The sequence below is a fragment of the Vollenhovia emeryi genome, unplaced genomic scaffold (genome assembly GCF_000949405.1).
Source record: "Vollenhovia emeryi isolate VEMERY1.0 unplaced genomic scaffold, V.emery_V1.0 DF939123.1, whole genome shotgun sequence".
NCBI lineage: Eukaryota > Metazoa > Arthropoda > Insecta > Hymenoptera > Formicidae > Vollenhovia > Vollenhovia emeryi.
In genome coordinates this window covers 489,449-508,928 of record NW_011967243.1, presented here as the reverse complement: position 1 = coordinate 508,928, position 19,480 = coordinate 489,449, and the positions used below count along the sequence as shown (strand labels likewise).

The 19,480-nt window shown below is 48.3% G+C and overlaps 1 protein-coding gene across 2 annotated transcripts in view; it reads left to right on the top strand.

Annotated features, from left to right (window-relative positions):
• Positions 1-19,480, top strand: part of LOC105569571 (basic-leucine zipper transcription factor A) — a 96,187-nt gene that overhangs the window by 37,489 nt on the left and 39,218 nt on the right. Inside the window, exon 1 of one of the 2 annotated variants that reach the window (XM_012026142.1) lies at positions 8,340-8,913. The exons of the other annotated variant lie outside the window; for it this stretch is intronic. Coding sequence (XP_011881532.1) covers positions 8,893-8,913 — 21 coding nt within the window. The 5' untranslated portion in view covers positions 8,340-8,892. Of the gene's footprint in view, positions 1-8,339; positions 8,914-19,480 lie in introns of those variants that run through there. 2 annotated transcript variants of the gene reach the window in all.

Sequence of the window (19,480 nt, the reverse complement as noted above, 5' to 3'; positions counted from 1 at the left end):
GTTTGAAATATCCTTTGTAATGTCTTGTAAAAAGTACAAATTGAAAATATTAATACCACCAAGTGCTCCTATATTTACGAGAAAAACATGGCGGACAACGCGAGGGTTGTTCTTTCACAAAATATAGCAATTGAGCTATACGTACTGTTAATTGTAAACGAGAAGATGCGTCTTTTAAACGTTGAGAGAAAAACCGTTGAACATTAGTATCGAACGGCATCAATGCTCTCGATCTACATTTACTATCCCTGGCGAAAATAATATGTTTATAAAAAGTTTGTTTAAATGTTGAGTCAATTATGTTTTATTTGAGTTTTAAAACATTTGTTGAATTGTTTGTGAGATGCAAATTTAAACATGGAGTTGTTTATGACATGTTCACGGTTACACGTGTTCAAATTGCGTTTAATGATACAATCTCAAACGTTTCCATTATAGTTTTCTATGTGTTTGTAAAATGTTATTGTCAGTAAAGAATTAAACCAGGCGTTTGGAACGTACTTCCAAACAGCGTAACCATCGATAAAACTCTACATAAATAAATATAAACATCATCTCTCACTTAAAATTTTCGCCAGGGATGAATACTGTAATCTCCTACGATTCTCATTCATTTTTGCTATTTTATATTAAATAAGAGGGAAACAGAGAGAGAGAGAGAGAGAGAGAGAGAGAGAGAGAGAGAGAGAGAGAGAGAGAGAGAGAGAGAGAGCATTGCGTATATGTAGATATTTGTCATCGACGTTGTGTTTGTTGGATATTAATATATCCATCCGGTGAATATATCAAAGAGACAAAGTATCGATACCACAAAACATCGTGGTATCGAGAGATAATGGTCGATATCTCGAAGCATCTCGTAATCTTTAATTACTGCATATACTCGCCATGCGTTACCGTATGCTTTCGCGCTCGTGTTCTCGCAACCGAGATAGAGTCGAGCTTGAAAACGACTTTATCGCTGATAAAGATAGCCTTATCACCCCCGACGATAAGACGTGTCGTGTGAAACGATTGCTGATGTATTCGACTTCCCTTCTCTCTTTCCGCTTTATTAGCGGCCGACGGTCATCTTACAGATTCAGAATCATCGATATTATGTGCATAATATACATAGACCGTAGAAATATTGCCCGCCAAAAATATGCATAATGAGACAAATCCTCATTCGATGAACTGTCAATTCTATTTTCGACTTAAAGCGCTGCTGTAGGAGAAGTGTATTTTTTTATTTATGTACATACATGCAAGCCAAGTGTTTCAAGCTGTCTTTTCAGAAATTGTTAGAAAGCTATCTATGGGGCTTAGGATTGTTATGACGAAACCAGATATCGATGTCCTGTCTCGATGTCAATATCAGACGATACTCGACTACGCAAAAAAAAAGTATCGCTAAGTTCTCGCTATACATATAGAATGTTACAAATTTTGAAGCAAGTTCTTGGAACTTGTTAAAAATGAAAATAATAATAATTATATATGAGTCGAAGATTGGCTTTTCAAGTAAGATGCAATAAAATGATATTAAGCGTGTATTTACGTGAAGTAAAGAATGACTCGCAAGAGTTATTATTGTGTAGCTAACAGGGGAAAAATTAATCTGAGATTGAATCGTAGATGAAGGAAGCGCAAGAACTTTCGGACACTCCGTAATTACTTTGCTAAAAAACGATCGGTACTTAATGATAACTGTTTCTGCATCGTACATACGCCGAGAACAGTGTCGTTAATCGTTAGGACATCGTTTTGTATCTACGTTCATTGTTCCATGTCGAAAGCAAAGTATCAACATTTTAATATAATCACGGGGCATCCTCGCACCTCGCGTCTCGCATAAGGACGTTTTGTCCAGATTGCTCGTTTAGCCGCCCCTCCCTGATTGCTCCTATATTAGCGCTCTAATTCATGGGCCGATAACAATCGGCACGAGCCGCTCGGCGAATGGAAGTCACGCGTATGCACGAGCTGTCGAATTAACCGATTAGCCTACAGCACCTGTCATCGTCCCCGGATGTCGGTGTCACTGGCGCGCCGAAGCGGCCTGTGTTAACAGGTGCCTCCGATTCCGAATCGCCGAGCAACGCCACTCAATTCGAGACTAAAGTTTTATCTTATGTATAGGGAATACGGGATCGAGCGCGGACATGTGCGGTCAAAATTCGCCGTCTAATCCGAACTGAATAAAGCTGCAGGCAGCCGTAGAAGTACTTTGACGATTACTTGTAAAGATAGACTAGAGACAATGAAAATTACAAACGCGTTATCAATTTTTGTTTAACCGTAGTATAACTAGTAGGTCTACTCTCTCTGTCGGCCCCCTTGATCTTTGCGGTCCCGACCACGTGGTATTCCGCCACGTTCTCGGGCAGGATCAGCGACGTGTGTGTGTATGTGTGTGTATACTCAGCAACGCTACACCATATTATAACTAATATGCTTGCGTCGATCCTTTCTGCGCATCTGACATTGGTCTGCCCAGAACAATGTCGGATGCGCAGAAGGGATCGACGCAAAACGAAACAATTGACGCAGTGGACCTACTAGTTATGCTATGGTTTAACAGAATACCGTACACGATATACGTGTATCTCTACAGATAAACTACAGCGAGATCGAAACGGAATTATTTTATAAATATTCAAGTTTCAGTCTACATGTGTCAATCTTATTAAAAATTATAGCTGTACCGCAATTTGAATAGAAAGATTATGAACAGTGTGGGCGCGGAGAGGAAAGGAAAGGGATACAAAGGCGCATCCTCTGCGCGGTGACGCGGTTCTCGAGACGCGAGAGAGGCGCGCCCGCGAAACAACTTTTGGTGTCGCGGAGGCGAAAGGCGGGAATGGCGAGAGTGGCGGGAACGGCGGGAAAATTGAGCCAGCCGTCCTGGTATATCTCGTCGCCGCACCACATCGCCGGTGTAATACGGTTTTCACCGGCTCTTTCTCGGAGTTACAGCTAGGCAGAATCGTGCCATAACTGTACACGAACAACGCGCGGATTTCGCCTGGTTCAACATTGCATGTTGATGTAACGTGCCATGCGTCTTTCTAGTTTATCCCAAGTGTCAACTTTACCGTAACTTCTATTGCGAGCTCCGTTTTGGATCGTTTCAAAAAAGCTGCAAGGGTTAATAACAGATTTTGATCAGGGATACATTTATTCGCTACTTGTCGGGAATTTCTAAGAAAGCGCAAAGTGTTTCTCTCGATACATGCTATATACGTGTATATTTCGGAGTGCACGTGATTTTTAATGCACAATCTTGCCATTTCAATGAAAAACAATATTTCTCGATATAACCCGTACAGCACCGAAAGATTGCAGAAACGTTGCATGGAGGTTGCGAAATGTTTCAGCAACGTTGTTGCAAGCTTGAAGTAACATTGAAATGTCCTCCCTCAGATAATGCACTTTAGGAAAAAATTACAACATTTTTTGTATCGCTTTGGGATGTCTGTCCTATATTCTCAAACTTTATCTATTAAAATCTGAAGTGCTTTACATATTAGAAACGTTATTGCAACGTTATTGCAAACGTTATTGTCAAATTTGTGGTTTATTTTAATATATTTACATAGGAGTAGAAATTACCGTGGATTAGAGTGATATCGTTAAGAGACACGTTGGAGGTCGCGAAGATACACTTTGAACATGTTCAAACATGGACGAAGAAGACCGATACCGGCAATATCGGAAATCACGAGACTATTAAGTGGCGTTGCTATACATCCTATTAGGCGTTGGAATATATGAGAAATAATATAAATTTGACTAACAATTCTAAACAATATTATAACACGTTACAAATATATATTGCAAACTCTATAATATTTCTACAACGTTACTGAAACATTGTCGGCGAAATATTACAATTGAATGTCTCTGAACCGTCTCTACAATATTACACTGCAATTTGCAATGTTTCTGAAAGCTTCGGTGCTGTATGAGAAACAAGCTGTGACATTTATCCATATGACTTGTACGTCACATATTTTAGCAAACTTTCCAATGGTTGAACAAAATCTCCCCCACTAAGACCCGGTTTTTCATGTTCTGGTTAACTGCTAATCAGAAGTTAGTCGACTCTCTAATCTTTTCTATGTTATTATCTAAGAGGAGACAGAGAATCGACTAACCTCTGTTTGACAGCCTAATTGTCTGCGAGACAAGTGTAAACAGTTGGACATAGGAGCATTTGTAATAAGTGAAGGAATTTCGCGTTTTCGTGGCGCGTCAAGCGATCCCGGGCTTCCGCGTAAAGAAGTCTGTCCGGCAGTGGTTTAAGAATTCAGGCCGGAAGTGCACACAGGAGTCGCAGCTTTCGAAGACGATCGTAAAACGTCCCGCCAGATCTCCGTTCGTTTCCTGATCCCCACCTTGGGTATCCCTCGCCGAGTAGCTTCGCCGAGGCACTAACGAGCGCTCCTAGTCAACGAGAAAGTCCAGCGGCGCCTGTGCGCGGCAAACCTCGACAAACTGAATTCTGCGGGTGCCTTTGTATAAACCGTGCGTTAGGAAATATTAGAAATAATGGAAGCACAGGTTTCTCTTCCACAACTTAACACCTATATCTCATTTCGCAGCCTGAAATCGCACTGATTGCTCTAATCTGTGACGATGGAAAAGTTATTTTCTACGTCTCCTCCGAGAAAATTTCTCCGTTTGCTAAGCTCTTCTAGAAATTAAACGCATAAAGAAAGAGAGAAAGAAATTGAAATGCATTATTATGACGAGCTTGTACGTAAGTGACCCAAGTGTCGTCGAGAGAATTTAACGAAAATAGGGACGGGGGGAAGAGATATTTACTATTTAATAACGAAACTCTTATCGAGGACTCGCCTGAAGTATACTGAAACGCAGCGACGTGTCTACGTCGCGGAGGGGAAAGGCAGACGACTAGCGAACGCGGGCGGAAGCGCGCAGCATCGTGCCAAATTCTAAATTCCCTTCCACCTCGCGGCCGTTTTCGTGGCCGCCGCGCCGGCCGCCGGCCGCATGGCCGTGCATGCGCCTCGCGCCCCGCGTTCGAATAAGGTGTACTCGTGTCGCCACGGCCTCGTCGGGCGAGCAAGGACATTCAGTGGCCACGATTCATCCACCGTGCTGTACCCAACCAATCGTAAACTCGGCCGGCGCTTTTCTCCGTGCGGGTCGTCGTCGCCGTCGTCGCCGTCGTCGCCGCGCACCGTTGGCGCCGTAATGCGCGCATATATCGCGTGCATGCGTGATACAAGCGATATACGCGCGTACGCGGCCGACGAGTCGCGGGTTCGACTCGAACGACGGTAGTGGCGACGACGCGCCGGCCGTTCCGTGCCTGGCAATGTCCGCGCATCCTCGCGCCGCGTCGCGCCGACCAGTTAAAAGTCGCCTCCATCCATACGCTTCGGCCGCACTCTCGCTCCGTGGCATCAGCCGCGGCACGAATAACAGCCAGACACGTTGCGCCGGTCGGCGGAATCGTCAACGGGGAATCCCGGCGCGCGCGCCTCGCCAGGACATTCGAGGCGCGGCGTTTCATCTCGATCTTGTACGCTTGTATCCTGTATTGTACAATAAAGAAACTAGCTGTTGTCGTTCTCATTGATCCACACCGTGCGTGCAGGTTCTCCTTGGAGAACGATCGAATAAGTCCGTTCCGAGATCCGAGAATGAAATCATTTACAAGGAAGGGTGTCCCGATCGACTCATTTTCAAATCTCTCCCTCAAGGTCCGCGTCAACTAGCGGATGTCGATTTTATCCAAGCTGAAGTCGGGAAAGTAGATAGACTATCGTATCGAAAGATAAAATTTCTTAGAACTGTGTGAAAAGAAACAGTAGGAATACGTCATCTGGCTGTCGTGAAAATATCTATATTTACGAGATTTTTCCGCGTGGTTTAATAAATGAAAGAAACGCGCCAGTATCGCGCTCGAGCCACGCTGAAAATATACTCCGACGCCCCGCCATTTCCACCGTCGCTGTCGCCTCCGAAGAGAAACTGAGCTCGACGTTATGCGTCGGCTCGAAACCGCGTCGTCGGCGTACGTGTAGCAACGACTCGCTCTCGGTCTCTCCGCTGGAGACCTCGGGGCTCGCGGCGCGCTCTGCCTCGTGGCCGCATACGGAATGACGCGCAAAATTCGCGGAATTGGCCGGCGCGGGCAAGTCGGCCGATCGTACAACGACGGCGCACGTCTCCCGGCGTCCTTTCGCCGTCGCGGCGTCCCGATGACGCGCCCCTTTTACCCGATAGGGAATAAAAATGTTCGCGGTGAATTTTCTTAGGCTGCGCGCCGTATGAACGTGGCTCGCGCGTTGTCTGCCCTTTCCTCGTCCCCGGCTACCCGTCGCCGCGCCGCGCCGCGCCGCGCCGTCGCTGCTTGCTGGCTGGCTGGCTGGCTGGCTGGCTGGCTGGTTGGTTGGCTGGTTGGCTGGCTGGCTGGCTGGCTAGCTGGCTGGCTGGCTGACTGACTGACTGAGACTACCTGACTGCCTGACTGGCTGGCTGGGCTAGCTCGGCTAGCTCGGCTAGCTCGGCTAGCTCGGCTAGCTCGACTAGCTCGACTAGCTCGCTTGGCTCGGCTAGCTTGGCTGGCTGCGCGAGTGAGCGAGAGCAGAGACCTTCTCTCTCTCGGGCTCTCTTGCGCTGCGCGCCGTATACAGCCAACCAGTCAGTGGCGAGTTTCAAACGTAGTGGCGTTAGGCCGACTCCCTCGTGCTCGAGGGCCCCAGCACCGAGAGACCGGAGGTTCCCCGGTGAAGGCTGCGCCGCTCTCGGCGCTCTCGACGGTACGCCCGAACCTCCGAAGCTCTACGCCTTGCGTTTTTAAGGCCGCATGAAAATTTACTCACGGACGCGCTCACGTAGCCTCACTCCCATGCGCGAGTTCCTCTTTACCATCCTCTTCTCCGTTTTCGCTCGGTTCTCCCCCTTTTTCTCTTCAATATCTGACACGCAAACGTCGCTTCTCGGCGAATCGAGCGTTTTGGAAATCAAAGTAAATTCTAACAAAGTAAATTCTCTCTCTCTCTCTCTCTCTCTAAACAAATTAATTATGTTACTCTCTCTCTAGTGCCAGTCACCCTACGGTAACCCCAACGTTAATTTCTACGCAATATCGCAAGCATTATTATCGGCGAAATAATATCGCGCGAAGCGAACGGGAATATATGTATGCGTATTCGTTAAAGACGATTAGACGCTGGATATTAATCTTTCCTTGGATTTTCGTATGGAGAACGGGAGAAACGTCGCGGACGGGAAGCGTTTGGTTGCTCGCGCGGTTCTTCGCTGGCGAGCGCGTGATTGCTTTGCTGGCCGCAAGGTCCTGGCGTCGCGCGGTGGCGCGATTGACCGTGCTATCTCGGTCGTCTCGTAAGATATTAAGCAGCACGACGGCGCGACCAGCCGGGAATCGGCGCGAGCCGCGCGCCCGTGAAGTCATTTTGAGTTTTTGCTGCGTCGCTGAAATATTTCCAGCGGCGCCGATCCGTTCTCCAATAACTTTCATCGACCAGCCCGCGCTATCACGGACTTTCTCGAACAGAGCGATTTTTCTGGATCGCGGGGAGCGCGGACTTTCTGAGAAATAGAGAGAGAGAGAATACTTGACGCGAGTCCTAGAGTCGCCGAGAGAGAGAGAGAGATGGCGGGAGGGAGGGGGAGGGAGAGAGAGAGAGAGAGAGAATCCGTTTCTTTTATTATATGCCGCGACGCAGCCCGGCACCTCCCCCTCGCGCCACTCCGCGCGCTAATGAGCGCCACCAATCATTCGACATAAAAGCATTGTTTATACCTGAAAAGCTGCACACACTTCGACAATGAATTTCCTTTCGCCAACGGTCAGAGTGACATACACAGTCCTACGATATTAAATCCGATATTAATTATGTAATTAATTTACGCGACGTGAATGAAACGCATCCTTCCATTTATATCAATTACATCAGGGCGTTCGGGCGCTAACAATATGGCATTATGCGCTCTGCGTGCGATCGACTTTTTCTCTCGAAATGTCAACGTTAAGAACGAGGCAAACATATGTTCGCGCCGATCGAAACCGTCGTCCATTCGCGGGCTGGATAGCGCTTGTTCGAAATGCGCGTGCTTTCGCGACAATTTTGCGAGCCGCGATAAGAAATGGTTTCTGGACGATCGCTCTGGTCGCGCTCGCGGTCTTTCTACGTCGATACGAAATTCGATGGACAAAGCGCGCGCGTGGCGCGGACGACGGCGGGACGGCAGGACGGTGGCGCGTCGGCGCGGGTCTACGGCCCTGGCGTTCACGTCGGAGTGCAGGTGGGCCGAGCGTCGCCGGAAACGGCCGAGCGCGCGTTCGGGGGAAACCGAGCGGCGCTACTCGGCGAGGAGTGTTGTCAGAGTATTCAGTAATGCTTTGCATGGCTAGCTGGTTGCTATCGTGTGTGTCGATGACAGTCGCGTTGTCATCTGTTCGGAGTGATCGTGCGATGTTACTTGAGGAGCTAACCGGGCCTACCGGCGGCCAACACTTGGCGTCGCGCGGTGCACTTTTCGTCAGACTGTGAGTTGAACAGAATAAAAATACGTGAGAAAGGGAGTAACGCGCTAACGGACACGTACCAGGAAAGACACGGAGAGTGAGAAAAGACGCAGTGCGAAGGCGCGCGAGAGACAGAGAGTGTGAGAGAGAGGACGGGCACTCGCAGGAACCAGGACTTCATCGTGTTCACGGCCGAAGTAACGTGGAACTTCGGTTCCACGTACCATCGTCGGTCGATCTCGGTCACTTTTCTCCCCGTTCTCTCCGCGAATCTCCGAGTCACGCAGAGAGCGAAGGAAAAAACGGACCGTCGCGGTAGCACCGTGTGCGGTAGTGCAGCAACAGCGTACCAAGATGCTGTCGTCAGTGTCAGCGAAATAATAATGTGGTGCGACGTCAGTCAGGTGAGTTTGGCGCGCGGTTCCGCGCACATCGCTTGTCTCTCTTACTTTCGCACACGCCGCTCGGCCGCCGTCCTTTTTTCCCCCGCAACCCCCTACCCCCTCCTTGGCGCGCGCCCGCGCTCCCCCGTGTGCGTTCCCTTCCTTCGGCGTGTACGACACGCGTGCCGCGTTTCCGCGTTACGTGCCGGTCGAGGAGGAGAGCGGGTTACGTGATCGCGAGCGCGCGCGCGCGCGCGCGCTGCTCGGCTCTGGGCTCTCGGTGCGGAGCGGCAAATTGTAAGAGAATATTTTTCGCCGTCTCAGAACTTGATCCTTTCGATAACGACGTTACCGGGCTACCGTAAGGAAAACTTTAAACGTTCAATGTCGCGCGCGCGCGCGCGCACGCTTGCTCTCTCTCTCTCTCTCTCTCTCTCTCTCTCTTGATCGACGTTCCGCTCCGTCGTAGACCGTCGCGGAACGAGCAGCAACGCTCGTTTGAGAAAAAAAAGAAAGAAACGGGGACCGCCGGTTCGGGGCGCATCACGCTTACATCGCTCTCAAAAATCGATCGACGTTCCCGCACTCCGTTCTCGCTTCTCACCTTCGGACGCGGTTGCCACCACGAGCGAGAAACGGCCGCGGAAAAACCGCGCGCGCCGTGCACGAGGCGCGAGCACGAGGCGTAGGACGACCAAGTGTCAGATTTGACGCGTGGTAACCTCGTGTTCGGTAGTTTGAATTCGAAGCGATCCCGCGTTTCCTTGGCCCGGCGAGGGGAGGCAGGGACGGCAGGTGGGCGGCCGCGAGGGGAGAGAGGATGACGAGGCGAAGCTCGCCGAGGGGGAACGACGACGACGACGAGGTGGCCTGCGTACTGTGTGGGCCGCGGAGTCAGCGCGGGGAGCGCGAGAGAGGGGCGCGGGAGAACGAACGACAGAGCGGCAGCTTGATAGCGCGCGCGGTGGGGCTTGGGGACGAGAGGGGGAGCAGCGCGGAGAGCGGCAGAGAGGCGAGAGTGGTGTGGATGGAGAACGGAGGGAGGCAGAAGGGGTGAGATCGCCCGAGGCTGCGAGCTGCCTCCTCTCTCTTCGCTTGGCCAGCGCCGCGAGGAAATCTAGCGTCGGCTCGGAGACGCTTGGTGGGGATACGGTTATAACCAACCATCAAGGGGCAGCGTCGTCATGGTTACCACGACGACAACAACCCGATCTGGTCTAGGGGGGTGTTTTTAAAGACATATTCGCTTTTGCTGCCTCTCCCCCCCCCCCCTCTCTCTCTCTTCTCTCTCTCTCTCCCCCCCTCCTCGCCCTCCTCCCCCCTCTCGGTGTTCTCCGCTCTACCTTTCTCTCCCTCGCTTTCGTCCTTTTTCCTTTTTCCCCTCCGCCTGTCCCTCTTCCTAGCGATTGTTTTTCATCACGAGGTCTTTGAGCGGCGCGAAATGTTTTGCGACAAAATCGAGGGAGAGGGGCGCGATATCGTCGAATCGTAATCCACGAAGAGAGCGCGCTCGAGTCATAATTCTGCGCCACCATCGTCCGAATTGTTTTCCGAGATATTTCTCGCCGCAAAAGGTTACCGTCGCATGCGTTATTTAGATCCGATCTGTTAATCGTCCCACCGTCGTAAAAAAAAAATCTGAAAATAACGCTCGGCCAATATCTCTTCCGTGTCTTTCAATTACGAGCGCATAGATTGGACGGCATACGAAATTTACAGGTATCGAACTCCGTCACTCGGCTCGAAAATTATTATTCTCGTGTCTCGTGAGGGGAATCTGTTCAGTATTTTCACACCGACGCTACTGGCCGCTGGAAAATTCTTTCAACTCTTATCACCCCCTCGAGTCAAAAGTCTCGGAATTGACTTGTCGCCCGTTATTTTTCGGTGTTGAAGGCCGAATGAATCGCTCCGTGTCATTATGTGACACTTTGAGTGCGTTAATCGCAGATTCCTTTTTGTTTGTACGACCCGCTGGGTTCATTCATCTGAAATCGCACCGTAAGGGTTCACCTCTGCGGTTTGCCCCTAACAGTCCTTCCTAATAGAGCCTAGCCTATTCGATACGAGATGAAAAACACCGACCTATGCATACAACAAACGCCAACCACTTATCGACGAGGGATTAGTTTTCGATACGTTTCTCGAGCCACCGTTTAGAAAAAGCGATCCGTATCGAAACGTCTAAACAGTGTCTCGTGTCATTACTCACTCTTGGCAGGATTTCTCAAATTCGTCAACACTCCAAGAGGTTAAACGTCTCTCGGGGTGTTCGCAAAGTATGAAAATACCGAATACAAATATCCCGATATACCCGTCTCTTCGGCACTCGTCTTACACCGATCCGAAGATCTTACTTTATCTATTCCTCTTTCTTCTTTTTAGATTAGATTAGATCCGAATCGAACAAGAGTAAATTAAGGGCTATACATCCTCGGCTTTTGTCGAGAGAGAATGAATTTCGAAGAAAGTAATTGGCAATTTAAAATCGCCGATGAACGAGCGTCGCGATTCTGCGTAAAATTGGCGAACGTAGGACGGACGCGCCAAAATTTGGATGGCGATAAATCAACAGCGCGCAGTGTATCTAGGGAATGACGGCGGCGCAAGCAGGGGGCGGGCCGGGGGGGGGGGAGGAGAGGAGGCGAAAGAGAGACGAGGGAGAGGAGAGGGTTTTTCGGCGCTTTCCGACGTGCACCATCGGTGGCCCGATGACCGACAAAACCAGCAGTTTTTCCACGTGGTTTCGCGTCGTACGCGACAAATGGTTGTCTCGGTGTGCGCGTGTCGCCGGCGCATCGTTAAAGTTCGCGCCCGCATCCTTAACCCTTCTGGATGCACTCGCGCCTGGAAGGGCCTTCGGCCACCGAATAGACTGGCGATCTGAACTGGCGCTGATAAAATGAGATAAAACAACGTTTATTATAAATATAAAAATTGATTGCGCGCGTAGCGGAGCGCAGAAGATTATTCCTCGATTTGACTAGCAAAGTGGGACGCAAAGTATTCGTAGCCTTTGGCTTTATAATTATGTAACAGTATATGTGCGTGCGAAACGATAGATTTCCACAACTTATAATTAATAATTTGGCGGCACATTTTCAGAGCCTAAACATTTCTGAAAGAAGCAAAGTCTGTTAGTAGTTCAAGCTCAACTGGAAATATTCAGCTCGGAACGCGATTAAATTTATTTAAACCTGCGACATATCGCAATTAACTCAATAATGAGTAGTAATTAATAATTAATACACTAGGATAATAACATGAGTAAACAGTAATAAGTAATGTCAGAGCTCGACACAAATCCGCCAGCTTCATACCTTTGTAATTATACGTTACTACCAATGTAGCACTCAAAGGACATACCTTTTTGTATTTTAACATGCTAAGAAATACTTTGCAACTCTCTCTTAAGTCGTATCCGTCGAATTAGATATTGGTATACGAATTCACATATTAACTTCAAAATTATTGGGCTACCTTCATCTTGCTCGGACCTAAGTAACGATTAGGCCGTCTCGTTTCTTGATTCAAATATTGGCATTAATAAATTAATCTTTAAGTTTTAACACTTTACAATGGCAAGTCGTAATGAATTGCATTTGTTGTAATTACATGTATGCACACATTGTAATCAGTTCTAACCGAGGGGGGAACCGCTGATGAAAATCTTGTACACCAGTGCCCACTGATGCCCAGTGGGCATTACTTTATCTTATTATCTCATTTTATCTCATTTCATCTTATTTTATCTTTATAATGCCCCAGCAAGGTCTAATGCCCAAACTAATGCCGCAAGTCTGTACACCACAATGCCCTCAGCGGTTTCCCCCCCTCGGTTCTAACAATTGATAGAAGCTTTCTGCAAAACATGCAGATATTTTCTCTAAATATTGGAAGGTAGAATCGCTGTTATCAATTCAATATCAGTCCCTCTTAATTCAACTAATTTAAAATATAGAGATCGAATAGAAAAACCAATATCACGCGAATACTCCCGAAACACTTTTACCGGGCCAAAATACAGTCTCGTGCGAAAATATAATTTGCGTCTTTCGACATTAGCGCGCGTTTAGCCTTTTGCCGAGTCTCTAAATTCTACTGATGAAAATAGACTCTAGTTCCGTGGCAAACCGCGTGGCATCGCGCTGAATAACGCGGGCTGACTTATTGCACTCGTGCACCGACAAATTTTATCGAGATGCGCGTATAAACACACCGCTACCGTCGTTTCACGGATAGCGCAACGTATGTGACATAACTCCTCCGCGAAATCTATTTCTGTTCACGATGTATTTCCGTATTATCGACGTAAGCTGCCTGGCGATATCGGACCGCGCGTTTGATTTGATGCCGAAAGGCAAACCGCTGACCAAAAACGTGTATGCTAATCCCGTAATAGCCGGGGTTGCATGTGAGAATGTGCCTCGCTTTGTTATAATCGCACGAAAACAACAACACGTTCAGGCCGAGGTAACGAAAGCGACGAGTACGGCCATTTTGTAATTTTTCAATTCAATTTAGTCCACGTCTCCGTCGTTGTCTACACACGCGCGCATACACCTGTATATAACTTTTTCTAATGCGTACATGAAAATATCACGCATTCAACCCGCGGTGGGGAAGTTGCATACGCGTGCGCGCGTTCACGCTCGAAATGATATTTCAATATTGCATTTCTCTCCGCGCTGCGGAATGAACGCGCCGAGCACACCGACTTAGCTCCACGATGCATTATTTCGATCGATTTCCGAACTCGCGTTCCCGCACGTTACTTGGATCGCTGCACATCGTAACGGGCCGTCGCTCAGCGCGGCGCGGCGCGGCGCGACGCGCCACGAGTCGGTACAAAGTGAGTCCAAGTTTCCCCTACCTCCCACCCTCCCTCCGAGCACCTCCGCCTCCTTTGCCCCGCCAGCCCTCGCGCGCCCACCATCACGGGCCATTAACGAGAGAGTTATCGACGCGCGATCTGTCAATAGGCTTCTCCCATTCATAAATTCGCCGGGCCGGCGTGCGGCGGTGGCCGCATAGTTTTGCCGCAGAAACCACGTGGCGGCGGCGGCGGTGGCAGCGGCGGCGGCGGCGGCAACCACGAGACGAGACGTATGGACGGACGGACGGATGGACGGGCGGACACCTCCGTCGTTACGTTACGCGACCGAGCTCCGCTCTAACTGCGTGATTTACGGCCAGCGTCCCCCGTTTTAAATGCACGGGAAGCGGCCACGAGCTGCTCCTGCTCCGAGTCTCTTCCCGGTTCCCGCGCGCGTCTGCGATCCGCGACTCGTAATTCGTTTCTCTTCCTCGGTTGCACCAGGACCGCTCGTGGCACTCGTTCAGAGCGTTATTTATTTCGCTGATTTGATACACTCTATTACATATTTATGGTCATTTTAATTGTTTAGCATTGTACGAGGGGTAAACCGCCGAGGGCATTCTAGTGTACAGATTTACGGCATTACTGGGCATCTTTTGGGCATTAGACTTTGCTGGGGCATTATAACGATAAAATAAGATAATAAGATTAAGTAATGCCCACCGGGCGTTAGTAGGCATTGGTGTACGTGATTTTGGTCAGCGGTTTACCCCTTGGCAGTGCACCTTCTTTTTTTTTTTAAATAAGATCGGAAGAAGTTTCTTTATTCTCTTTTATCTATTATTGTTTTATCCCGATACTTGGATATAAGTGTTCAATGTATTTCTACGATGTAGCCGCTATTTCGATATCGTATCGTTCGTACCAGGTTAGGCAACGTAATATCGCGTTAACAATGTTGCGAGTCAGTCGGTGACCTTCTGACGTAGCTTCGCTCATTGCGTTCTTAACTTTTGCTCTCTTTGCCTTGCTCACACTTGCGTGCGTATCGCGCGTATCGGGTTGCAGTGGTTTTCAACCGATAATACGCGAAAATTAAGTTGATGTGTCGAATTAAAAGTTCATTCGCAGAGAATATTATATTGAGGTCTTTGTGTGCGCGCGCGTGTATAATAAAATTTGGAAGTATTTCTTTGCTTCGCTCTAAACAATTTCACATTTGGTACGCACGAGATTGGAGGGTTCGTGTGGGAAAAGTTGAAATAAATCCGCGCTTGTCGCAATTCGTCAATAAAATTGAAAGTGGACACGTGGTCCGCGGCACAAAGTGTCTGAGCGCGTATGGCGTAATCGTCTGCGAGATCGATGAATCACGAATTACGAATATTGTAACGCGTTCGCTGTCTGTCTCCCGACCCCACCTCCCGTGATCCCCTCCGCCAACGGAGATGTCGAGGCACGTGGTGCATCGTACGCGCCTCGCATTGGCATCGCGTCGTCGCGCATTGTTTTGTTTACGTTACGTGAGCGGTTCGTGGCGATTGAAAAATTCGTCCGGCGTAATCGATACGTCAATCATGCGCGAACGCGCGTACGTACGCGGCCACAATCAGTATCGAAAGATGGCAACGTGAAATCTATCACCTCACGATTCATCCCTCTTTCTTTCACCGGATTTAGGGGAAAGAATCGTCGAGCTTTTCGCATGATTTGTTCTTGATAAAGGAAACTACACGGCTCTTATTTTACATATACATGAATTCTTGAGAAGTTTTATCAATACGTGCGTTTTTTTAAGATGTTATTCCGGTTTTTAAATGAATTGCCTTCTTTGATGGTTTAGCTAGTGATAGAATGAGAGAGTGCGAGCGAGCGAGCGAGCGAGCGAGAGAGAGAGAGAGAGAGAGAGAGAGAGAGAGAGAGAGAGAGAGAGAGAGAGAGAGAGAGAGAGAGAGCTTTACGAAGTAAAGCCAATGGCACACGATACTATTTTTCCTACTGGATTGCTTACGAGAGCCAATCAGAATACAGAGTTTTAGATCAGGTAACTTAAGGCTAAACCCAACGGCACACAGTACTACTTTTCCTACTGGATTGCTTACGAGCGCCAATAAGGATGCAGAGTTTTAGATCAGGTGACTTAAGGCTGAATCCTGATTGGCCCACGTAAGCAATCCTATAGGGAAAAATAGTATCGTGTGCCGTTGGCTTAAATCCTGATTTGGCTCTCGTAAGCAATCCAGTAGGAAAAATAGTATCGTGTGTCGTTGGCTGAACTCTCATGATATAAGGTTACTCGTGTCAAGATTCAAGTAGCGATTTTTTAATATGTTACTACTATACTAACTTGAAAGTATTATTGGTATCTTGTACGATCGTACAACACATGCGTGGCACGGCTTTGAAACGATCCTTCTTAATTTTTATAACTTATCATATCTAGTTTCGATAAAATAAACTGCGGGCGTAGAGACATGTAACAAAGACACGACACCTAGTTTTACAGGAACGAGGTCTGCTTTACAAGACTCGCTCGGGAAACGCGTTATGTTTTCCATCTTTCTAGCATTAATGTGGAACGATAAACCGCGCCGAAACAAAGGATACGTCCAGTTAGAAAGTAGAAACGCGCGAAACTCACCGTTCACACATACGTACACATAATTATTTTCTAATATTCCGCCACCTCGTTGTTCGTTTTATAGGATGGCGATGTTGAAAAAATAAGAGTGCATGCTACATGCTCTATGTAATAAGAAAATACTCTTGAAATTATAAACCGTATTTCGTATAATCACCGCGTAAAAAAAGAAATTGTTTATCCGAATGAGACACTCGTAGTACGACCACTCATGAGTTAAGTGGAAGAATAGCGGATTTTGTCCGGCCTTGCGTCTCTCTCATCCGGCGAGCTTTTCTCGCGCAATTCCGTCCGCGGGAATCTTCCGCAAAAGTAACCGTTAGCGATACTTGGTGAGCTCGTGGAGAGAACGCATAAAGCGATGTAGTTTCATATCGCCTATGAAGAAACTCTTTTGCTGAAAAGTTCCTCACTATAGTTAATTCTTCTGTGGGTGTATTTCGTAAGTCAGTGTTACTTACAATTAGCCAGTTGTATTATCATAATCGCGTTGTAACGTGCTGTGTTACGTCCACAACTGAAATAAGTAGAAAATACGTAGGATGTAAAATAAATTTTCGCATTTAAATCTTTGCCAAAGTTTTATTGTCTAATATCGCGGCAAGTAAATATAATGTTTGCGCGTATGGAGGAAAGTCCTCTATTACGAGATAGACTCCTAATATGAGATATCGGCTTTTTAACATCCAATTTTGCAAAACTTTTTTTAACAACGATCACGCGCATGATCTAACAATAAATTTTCCATTAAACAGCCTTCACTCCAAGGGTGATAAGTTCTGGGTGGGACAACCAGACGATGCCTGTTAAACCCGCGCTATCTCATAATAGGGGACTTAACGATTTGTCTCATGATTCAAACGTAAGGGATGTCGTAAAAAAGTTTATCTCTAAAAAATATTTCACGATACACTCCGTGTCGCTCTCATAAAGGTTAAGGTTAGCTCTCGTAAGCGCCCTAAATTCGCAGGTCGAGCTTAAATCACAGCGCACACCTCGCGAACCTTCGGCTTCCGGGGATGTGCCGCGTTTTGAGTCGCGCGAAACTCTCTAGTCCTCTTGCGGTAGGTTAAGGTTAAGCATGAGAAGAGAGAACAGGGAGAGGGAGAGAGAGAGAGAGAGAGCGAGCAAGAGAACGGAGAGTTTCGCGGCCCCGTTTTCTTCCCTCTCCATTAACGAGACCGCCGTGAGCCTTTTGTGCGGGTGAATTTCACGCCCACCGCCAGTTAATGGCTGGCAGGAATCAGCCTACGGCGGCGGGGGTGCCTCCGGGATACAATGGCACCTGCTGCTCCCCGACTCGTGGTCAGGACACATTGTCCACGTGGTAGGTGACTTTTGTCTACTTTTAAGAAGAAAAATTACGAGTCTGTCTTCGGACTTATTGTTGCAGTGATTTATGATCTCTGCAGTCAGTCAAAGAAACGTCGCGTCCAACGTCGATGTCGCGTTTCGAAAAACCTCATTGTTTGGCGAGACTCATTGCTCCCGGGACGCGTGTTCCATGGATAGAACGCAGCGGGGTGGTTTAATACGGTCGTTCGGTTCCCTCCCTCCCTCCCTCCATGTTCCACGAGTCGCGTGCCTCTCTTGAGCGAACCCGCCTTAACACGCGGGACACACGCGGCGTTGGTGGTTTACCCACCGGCGCGACGACGGAGGAAGCAACAGTTGACGATATCGACGTGAATGAGGACGGTTTATGTACTTTCTACGGCGCGCGCCGTACGAAGGACTCGCGCGTATGCGTGAGAGAGGTTCTCGCGTTACGCTCGTCACGAGAGCGATGTATATACGTACGTACGTGTGTACCATAAAGTACGGTATAAACACACACGACCGGGAGGATCGAGGCAAGTTTGAGGAGGGAGACGGAGAGAGACAACGCGCACCGCTGGGTGACGCTAGGGAAGAGGCTTCCCACGGCGGGTGGGAGGGAGGGTGGAGACTACGAGAGAGCCGACCGAAGTTTGTGAATTCGTCCCGAATGTGTGCGTTGTGTTGTGTGTGTGCATGCGGGTGCATTGTAGATGTCGTCTCCCTCCACACAACCGGCGCACTATGTGTACCGCTCCTCTCTGCCCCGCCGTGTCCTCCTCTCCCCCATTCCCTACGCTGCCCCTCGCTGTCCCTCGCTGCCCCTCGTGCCTTTCCGCATCCATCCCTTTCGGCCACACTCACCTCGTGCGTCTCGCCCCCCCCCCCGTCTCGCCTCGCCGCGCCCCGCTCCTACCTCTTTCTCGCTCCCTGCCGCAATCTCTCTTCCCCGCGGCGCTCTCACTCGCGGTGCAACGAGCGATGCACTTTGTTGTTGTCGTCGTCGTGTAGTCGCCGCTGCTGCTCCTATTCCGCAGCTCGGTCGGTTTTGGCTCAGTTGCTGACAAGGTTCGCGCCTTGGCGGAGATTCGCCTCCGCCGGGCGTGCATCCTTCTCGCTTGGAATTAATCGAGATGTACAGAAATTGTAGAACCTAATCTATCACGATTGTAACGAATTGTCATAAAAGTGTATATTGTATATATACTTACGAACATATGCGAAACCTTCTCATTAGGCCTGTTACAGGCCTTATACAATACGTCGTATGTCGCTGTCGGACGTCGAGACGTAGCTGATGGTCCAACGAGAAAATTTCTGTTCACAAATCCATCGGCTACGTTCCGACATCCGACAGCAACGTATTGCACAACAGGCCTTGGTACTACTTTCCCCTAATATCTTTGCTATTTTATTATTTGTCAAAGTATACAAATTTTACGGTTTAATAGTGTACATTTAATGTTGTACAAGTTAAATTTTTCTTCGCGTTTTGATTACATCTTTTATCGTTCATCTGAGCGTACAAGTCGACGAAACGAATAGTTGTCAATAGGTGTCGTATTAAAATTTAATGAAAATATATATCTAAATGGACCAAACTTCAAAAATTGTAACACAAAGGTTATCCTTTGCTATAAAGAGCAATGCGTACGACTCGTATTCCGCGCGTTCCGCGGACTCGCGGAATAAAAGTAGGCAAAAAGTTAGAATCCTTATGAAGTATTAGGAAGAAGACGTGCACCTGTGGCGCCCGATAACGCTCGTTCCGAAAGGCAAACGTTTCCGGATTAGAACGTGGCGCGCGTATG